The sequence below is a fragment of the Silene latifolia genome, chromosome 11 (assembly GCF_048544455.1).
Source record: "Silene latifolia isolate original U9 population chromosome 11, ASM4854445v1, whole genome shotgun sequence".
NCBI lineage: Eukaryota > Viridiplantae > Streptophyta > Magnoliopsida > Caryophyllales > Caryophyllaceae > Silene > Silene latifolia.
This window is the reverse complement of record NC_133536.1, coordinates 103,045,545-103,053,946: the sequence shown is the minus strand read 5'-3', so window position 1 is coordinate 103,053,946 and position 8,402 is coordinate 103,045,545. Positions and strand designations below refer to the sequence as shown.

The 8,402-nt window shown below is 36.1% G+C and overlaps 1 protein-coding gene across 3 annotated transcripts; it reads right to left on the bottom strand.

The window, feature by feature from the left end:
* Positions 1 to 735: 735 nt before the first annotated feature.
* LOC141611838 (SPX domain-containing protein 4) lies at positions 736 to 6,444 on the bottom strand. 3 transcript variants are annotated; one of them, XR_012528836.1, is made up of 4 exons: positions 5,790 to 6,440; positions 2,827 to 2,992; positions 1,156 to 1,736; positions 736 to 977 (listed from the first exon to the last, which is right to left on the bottom strand). XR_012528836.1 is itself a non-coding variant. In XM_074430480.1 (4 exons), exons 1-3 carry the CDS (start codon positions 6,126 to 6,128, stop codon positions 1,252 to 1,254), a joined length of 990 nt encoding a protein of 329 aa, XP_074286581.1. In that variant the 5' UTR covers positions 6,129 to 6,444; the 3' UTR covers positions 736 to 977; positions 1,219 to 1,251. The 3 variants fall into 3 exon arrangements, 2 of the variants coding, with proteins under 2 accessions (XP_074286581.1, XP_074286580.1); XM_074430480.1 differs by having other exon boundaries at positions 1,219 to 1,736; positions 5,790 to 6,444; XM_074430479.1 differs by lacking the exon at positions 736 to 977 and having other exon boundaries at positions 983 to 1,736.
* Positions 6,445 to 8,402: the final 1,958 nt, after the last annotated feature.

Genomic DNA, 8,402 nt, shown 5'->3' with positions numbered 1-8,402 from the left:
TGATAAAAAATACATTAGACCTCCTTATATAGGAGTTAGAAACCAACCTAGCTAACCTAAAACACAATCTGAAACTTACCTAAAACCGTCTTGCCTTATTCTGTTAACTAGGAAATAATATAAACTAATAATAATCTAATTAGGAAATAAACTAGTCCTAATAATTTATGGAAAACCTTTATTTTGTATCATTATGATTTATGGAGATGACAATTATTTTCGACATATGATATTATGTCATCTATATAAGAGGAAGTTACAAGTGTGACTATAAGATTTGAAATGAAGATTCAAGAGTTATTCTAAATGACCATATGTAGATTGTGATATCCAAAGAAATATGATATAGAAGATAGAAGCTGTCATGAATTTCTACTGATCGAAGATTCAAGTTTATCAACCACAATGGGTACTACTTCAACAATCGAGAAGTTATGTCAAAGCATGGATTATTTCAAGATTTATCAAGTTATGTAATCCTCAGGGGGGAGTAGCACGCGCTGTACTCTTTTTCCTTAGCCACGGTTTTGTCTCACTGGGTTTTCCATGGAAAGGTTTTAACGAGACAGCTTGTTATGCGTGTTTGAAGATTAGTGTATTCTTTTCCTTCACCAGTGTTTTTCCCACGAGGCTTTTCTAGGAAGGTTTTTAACGAGAGGTTTTTCCCACGAGGCTTTTCTAGGAAGGTTTTTAACGAGACATCTTTCTTCAATGATGGACATCTAAGAGGGAGTGTTATGAAATATTATAGTATAATATTATATGGATGTCCATATCTTAGAATATTCTAGAGTGTATTATCTTATGAAAACTCTACCCTCATTATGTGTATATATACTCCTCATAATAGAATAATATACAGTCGTATCTCTCTTTTCTTTTCTCTATTATTCTCTCTTGTCTTTATTTCACACCACCATCAAGTTTTACCGAGAACAAATATCCTGAACCACCTGATTTAGTTACACCGAGAAAACCTGCATAACATTGCACAAATAATTATCCGCATCTATCAACCAGCAAAAAAGTACAGTATATCAACTGAAGTGTTAAGATCAAGTTCAATTTTTATTTCTTTTTTTTTTTACGGGCATTACACAGTTAAACTAACCCCTATTGTTTTATGCTACTTTTTTTAGTGCTGTGCTTTCTCACCAGTTTTTCCTCAGCTTCTATCAAAAATAACTTGGGTCACAAACTGCCATGGAAGAAGAGTACCGTCGGCCGTGTGCAGGACCTAGCTCCTGGAATTCAAGGAGAACCATCATCATCTATTGGGTCAGCAGTATCCTCGTTGTCTAATGGTTGTGTGGGATTGGAAGGGGAGTTTTCAGCAGTTACAGCTCCACTGCCTTCATCATCCCTGTCCCTAAATATCACGGCAATCGACAACGGGTTGTAGGTTGAACTCGTCCTGAGCCCTTGTATGGTTCTAATTGCAGATAGAGTGCTCCTATATAGATCATGAGTTCCATCTCCTGGCTGCTCAGCAGGAATATTAGTTATATCGTTGATTGCAGGAGCAGCTGTTGTGTTCGGGTCCCGAGGAACTGGTGTTGATTCGGTGACTTCCTCTTCTAGCGGGAAGAGAAGTTCGAGATTAGCCTCACATTCCCGGACTAATCTGGTAAGAGGCTCTGTGGTAAAGAAGGGCTGGTGTGCTGCAAGTTGTGTGAAAGGAAGTCGCAATAATCCCCCTGTTCTTTTATCATATTTTTTCAGTATCTTAACGAGTCCTGTCAATTCAAATGACAAGCAACAGTTACAGATATACTGTTAAGTTTCACAATGAGCCTTGTATGAGACAGTCTCACATGTGAGACCAAACCAAATATATAGTACGGAGTATCTATTTACTTCCGTCATCTCATTTATACTACCCCTATTAGAATTTGGAACTTTGACTGATATTTCTAACATAAAATAAAAAACTAACTTCAAATGTGTTTGTATGAAAATAATAGCTTCAATCTTACGTTACTCTAACTCGTCTCCAAGTATCAGACACGAAACCGTGTCGGGGTATCAGATACGGCTATTTTATGCGAAATTTTCAATTTTTTGGTCTAGAATGAAGTGTCAAAGTGTCTTGTTGTATCGGACATGATAAGTATGGGTTACGTGATATGGCAGCTAAGTGGAAGTATCGGAGTAACATATGTTTCAATAGATCAAATGTGTAATTTTACAAACGTCACCACTTATACGTAGAGAAAGTAAATGGTCAAGTTGAAAACAGTTGATCACGAAAGGCACATGAGAGAATATAAATGGATAGAGGTAATACTCATGTGTGAATGGAATAATGGGTTAGTCTCGTATGCAAGACGGTCTCATATAAGTTTTTTAGTAACGTTAAATCACCACCATCGGCGGCATAATGGAGAGACAACATAGTTGTACCTGTTAAACTTAGAGGGGATTTACATTTGGGAAGCACGTCTCCCTAGGATCAGTGGCAGCGCCATATGGACCTAATCAGTAATCAGGCCATTGATAGGTAAACAAAATGATACTCCCTCCTATTCTAGATAAGTGTCCCATTGTCCATTTCCGTCTATTCACAATAATGTCCCATTGTCTATTTTTGATAAACTTTTATACTTATTTTAATCATTTCAACCCCACAACAATACCCCACCTCAATCCAAAACAATACTTATTTTAATCACTTCACTCACAATAATACCCTACAATACCTTCCCTCTCTACAATTACCTCACCCCACCACAATACTTTACATTATTTAACTCCTTTCCTTAATTCTCGTGTCATCCCAACAATGGGACACTTATCTAGAATAGAAGGGAGTACAAGGCAATGTACCTGCAAAGTTGAGGGAGCTATAGTTTTTCAGTAGCACCATCTCGCCATGAATGGTGACAAACTCCTTGCGAATTTCCATCATTTCATCACTAAATTCACTTTCTGAAGCTGGAACCCCATCTCGTTCTCTATTTTCTCTTACCCTCTCAATTTTTTCTTTTAGTTCCTAGAATCATGAAAGAGGCCAAAACACTTAAATTCGAATAAACCATATACAGTAAATAACTAAAATCATGCTTGTGAATTACGGAGTATAATTAATTCAATTTAGCAAGCTCGCGACTGCGACTACACAAGCTAAAAACAAATGAATAACTTGCATAAGAAATTTAAACCTGGCATTGTCTGAGTCCATTTTTTAATTCATATGGAGCCAAAAAGACTTGGAATTCATTGGTTATGTATCGTAATGAAATAAAGCCAAATGATTCATTAAATCGTGGAATGCTATTATTCGATACAATACTCGATGCGATTTTATTAAAAGTCATCTGAAAACAGAACATCAATTATTCAGTTTGAACTTTGAAGAAGAACTAGTTGTAATATGATCCTGATTCTCTGCATTAACAACTTTCACAAGCTAATCAAAACCACACAGGCAAAACATAACACGCAGAGAGAGGAAGTTACACGTATTTGGTAAATCATACGAGTCCACCATCGCGATGGCATATAACTATATAAGAAATCATCGTCTGCAACAAAAAGCTCATATGCTATACCTCAGAATTTTCAGAAAGTATCATTCAAATCAGTACATTTCTTTTAATCTTCTTAATGAACAATTACCGACCAAGGTTCTAAAGAACTAACGGCAAACCCAGCAATTCAGAGCATTAGCATTATTGACTTATTGTCATTCTATTAGATTCCAAACAGAATGTACTGTGCTCCCCCAATAAAAAGCGAACTAGATAACAATACTTCGTAGTCTAACAAAAGTGAGGACTAAGCCCCTTCATGATACAAACTTGAATTGCACAAAAGATTCCGTTAAGGAGAGCCCTGCAACTGAGAACTTCAAATACTTGGCCCCTTCTAAAGGAATTAAGAAATATTGTTGTTTGTGGGATCAATGGATCATACCTCACGCATGAGAAGATATGAAACTCTGACAAGAACCAAAATCTAGCAGGTTTAGGAATTACTGCAAATTTTATGACAGTTCATCTTTAATAAAATCTGTATGCTATTTACATCTGCTAAATCCGAATTGTGGGGCTTTCTTAGGATTGTGACTTGTGGTGTGTGCACATGGTCTAATGGATCACATGCATTGGACTGAAGCAATGGAGGCTATGCAGCGCTTTGTCCTGTTTATCATGAGCTGAAGTTTTCTTTATATACCCTATGTTTAGGTTCTTTATGTATTCCATTTTGGGCCATCTCAGCCACTTCTTTATGTTGCGTCGGAAAAGTTTTGCATGATACATTGACTAATATACCCTCATCCCACCTACTCCGTCCATCATTCCATCTTCATCCCAGCCTTCATATCATCCATACCCCCTCCCTCTCCAGGTGGTTTTAGCTAAGACAGGAGTGGACTTGGTTTGGGGATGGATAGGGTGGGGCAGAGAAATTGGGGGTAGGCTGACATGAAGAGAGGGAAGGAATAAGCATGGTGAAAGATAACATAGGAAATAAACATTCCAGACTCCACTTATGTTTGCTCTCGTAAATGCAAACACAGAGAACAACAAAATAACATTCATGTTGAGCAAAAACAAAGTCACCCACATTCCTACTAAGAAAAAAACAATAACTGAATGGTCGTCTCACACATTAATAGGCCCTTAAAATTATAATATTAGTCTCATAAACTCAATACTTGGTCCCTTCAAAGGATCCGAGGCGCTTTGGACCAACCTCTCCCTCAGCAGGCAGACTAGTGCAATGCGGATATTTCGGCACCAATATCCTCAACAACGGTGGAATCAACACCCCCTCTCCCTTAACAGGAAGAGTAATGAAATGTGGATATTTTTATCTGATGTTGTCCCAAGTGACACATCCCCGGACAAGCAAACACGACACAAATTGGTAAGTAAAGTTTTTTCATATGCCATAGTGAAGTATTTCTTGGACAACATCAAAGATTCACAGCTCTAAATTTCAAACACTCAAGAGTCTCAGAGTGTTGGGTTTTTAACAGCATCGTCCATTGTTCCTTTTATGTCTCTTTCTCACTTAATTAGAACAAATCCAGCAACCCACTACAAGAACCAATTTCATAGCCTCTTTTTCTCTCTTTTGCTCATAGTAAAGGCATGAACCCTCGGTCAAGTCTACAAAATCGCTTACTATCTCTTTCGCACTCTCTAACCGGTGGGCTATATTACTTGAACACTCCACTTTGGCAGCCTATTGCATGTCTCACACTCCAACTTACTAACGAAACAACACACTTGATTTTCAACCGAAAACAGCATGCCACAGCCAACACTTACAGCCAAGTCAGAGTAACATAGCTAGTGGGAGCATACGAGAGCAGATGATATCAGATACGGAGGAATTCTCGTGCTTACACTTCATCTGGTGACTCATTTTACTTGTTCAGACTTAAGGGAGAAGATACAGCAGAGAAGCATAACAGCAAATCAGCAATACCAAGTCGGTTGAGTCCTATGCAGAGGGTTTATAGAAGCAGGTGCAGAAGGGTCAACACAAGTGAAGCCTTACTATTTACCAAGAAGAATCTTACATGTATCCACAAGATATAGAAAAGGTCCAATTCACTCTACAAAACTATGTAGTACACTCTTATATACCCCAACAGTAAGTCTTGCATATAACCGTTGTAAGTTACAATGAAAGGATGGATGCGCCATCACCCTTAAAGATTGGGTCAGAAAAAGTTTAAATCTATGAGATGCAATCTTACTAATTCAACTCCCAACAAGCAGAAAAAACAATTAGTGACGTCAAATCAAGAATCTTTAAAGAAATAAAAAGGGAACCTGAAAACGGATGACAAAATCTTCTTCTTTCTCAACATAGAAATCATTGAACTTGTCAAGTTCTTCATTAAGCAGCCTTACAAACCAAACTTGGAACTCTTCCACTGTCATCTTTCTCCCACTGTTACTGCTGCTGCTGCTGGGTCCACTCCCATCATTGTTTTCAGCATTATTAATATTATTATTATTATTAATAATATTAATAGTAGAGGGAATGTTGTTGGTATTATTGTGAAAATGCTTGAGAAGTTTCTTCAATGGCTTGTAACACAGGAACTTATCTCTCCATTCTGGGAGTGTTTCCTCTAAATGAATCCTAAATTCCTTCCCAAATTTCATTGCAAAATTGTTGGCAAGAACTTATGACTAATGGAGGGTGAAATTGAGTGATGAAGGAATCTGGAATGTACAACTTGGATTTGAATACACTAAAATATACTGACGCAACTTGCAAACAAACGAGAGGAATATATGTGTAACTTTCAAGCTCTCACAAAGTCACAATTCTGTCCTTTGCTTTTTCTTGGATTTCAACTAGTCGAATCCTTCACTTTAGGTTTGTGTCTACTCAATCTAGTCCGGTGGAAGTAGAGCTGTAGCGGTCGTCAATTGCACTCGTCAGCCCGATCCGATCTGGTCCGACCCACTCTTTACTCTTTAGTCCTTCTCACGAGGCCCGGCCAGCCTACCCATAGACACGCGTTGGCTTGTTGAATAGTTGATGACTCGTGCCGGGTCATGGGTTCGGCCAGTCCGCGTTCTGGTCGAGTTTTTGAGGAAATAACTAGGTTTAAACTCGCGAAAATTCACGGGCCTGTTTTAAAATATCCACCCCTTCTAAAACCCTTCTAAATGTGAGAAGTTTGGAAATTTTCTCTTATGAATAGTAGAGCAGTGTATTTCGTGCCTAGCTCGTGATGCACAGTTTTTCCTTCTCTCCCCTTTTCTTGACAATTCTTTACAGTATTATTTTCTTTGTTATCTCTTGTGCTTTTCCTCTTTATTCTCCTTTTCTCCTTTCTTGCTTGCCTATCTCCTTCTCTTTCGAGGCTTCTTCATTCCCTCCTCATCGGTAAGCTCTTTGGTTTTGCATCATATCATCAATCAATCACCTGATTCCTTTCAGTTGCTAAAAACTAGTGTAGATCCCGCGCAGATGCGCGGTAAATATAGGCCTTTTAATTTTTAGTGTATTAGTTATAGATTTTAGATTTATATCTCGCGAATTTTTATAAAAAATAACTACTATTAAAATTAATCAAAAGAATTGAATAATTCCATAAATTGTGTTTTTTATGAAAATATTTTAACTACATCAATTTTTTTTAAAAAAAATTTTTTCGTCACGAAGTTAATAATAGGAGATAGTGAGATACAGTTTTTATGTATAGATTATTTTAAATGAAAAATTAGTTTTAATAAATGAAAATCTAATTTGTTTCCATATATAAGTTTGAGCACTTTGGAGGGAAAACTTTAGAAAAGTTGTATTCTCTTAGTATATAGGAGGATTTATACTTTTAAAATTTGCACATCATTAATATTTATCAGTTCACTCCATTGTATTTTGATATGAAACAAAAAAATTAAAATGGAAAACTAATAAAAAAATTTATTTAAGTTGTGAATTTTTTTAGTGAATGTTTTTTTTGTCACGAAGCTAATAGTAAGAATGTGTCAACTTATTCTCTACAATAATAATTATTGCATTACTGAAAAATTTAGCAACTTATACTTTATAATTTAATATCAATTTTATATTATTTTAATGAAAAACTCATAGTTATGAATTTATTTAAAAAAATTAGAGTTTATTTATAAGAATATATTCATTGAAAAGAAAATAATGTAATGAAACAATATTTTTGCATCTAAAGAGAAGGTTTATGTGTTTCGTTTTCTAGATCTGGTTCCTTTCAGTTGCTACTTTTTTCTATTGTAATTTATAGTGAAATGTTAGAGTATGGCGTTTCTCATTTGCTGAAGTAATTTCGATTTCCTGGTTATTGGTTGTGTTGATTCTTTTCCCCGATTTCTGTTCGTTTTGCAATTTTTTCACTTGGATTTTGATTTTCTACTACTGCTTAATTGATCTGGGTTTATGTGTGGTTTTTGGAGTTTGTTTGATTTTTATCAGGACTTATTTTGATTTTGTTGAGAATGAATTAGAAATACCAATTGATAAACTTCTTTTCGTTTTGCATTGAACTTGATTCAACTATAATAGTTGCAGCCTTCGTGTTAATTAGATTCTAATAATATCTACCTTGCAATATCTACCCCCTGAATATTTTTTAAAGCGAATCTATCCTGAATATATACCTTTTAAGTTTTCTATATTTTGATCTACAGCTGTTTCTAACATGGTATTCATTTTCATCAACAATTGGTCTCCCTTGTGACGGGTTACCATTTGTCGCGGATATTTTGTGAGATAAAATGGTAACAAAATGGGTTAGTGGAGAAAGGGGACCACATGAATAGTGTTGCAGAGAGAGAAAAAATGGGTACTTTGTGAGGTAAAATGGTATCCGTCACTCAAGAGTGACGGATATGTGCCGTCACAAACAAGAATTTGTGTTTCATCAAATGCGGAGTAGTATATTCATTTTC

Bases quoted from the DNA above. Each gene is read 5' to 3' on its own strand.
- LOC141611838 (XM_074430480.1), bottom strand. From the start codon at position 6,128: ATGAAATTTGGGAAGGAATTTAGGATTCATTTAGAGGAAACACTCCCA. The intron at 2,993-5,789 runs GTTCCCTTTTTA...TCATGATTCTAG, and splicing joins ATTTTGTCATCCGTTTTCAG to GAACTAAAAGAAAAAATTGA. The intron at 1,737-2,826 runs GTACATTGCCTT...TTGAATTGACAG, and splicing joins TAGCTCCCTCAACTTTGCAG to GACTCGTTAAGATACTGAAA.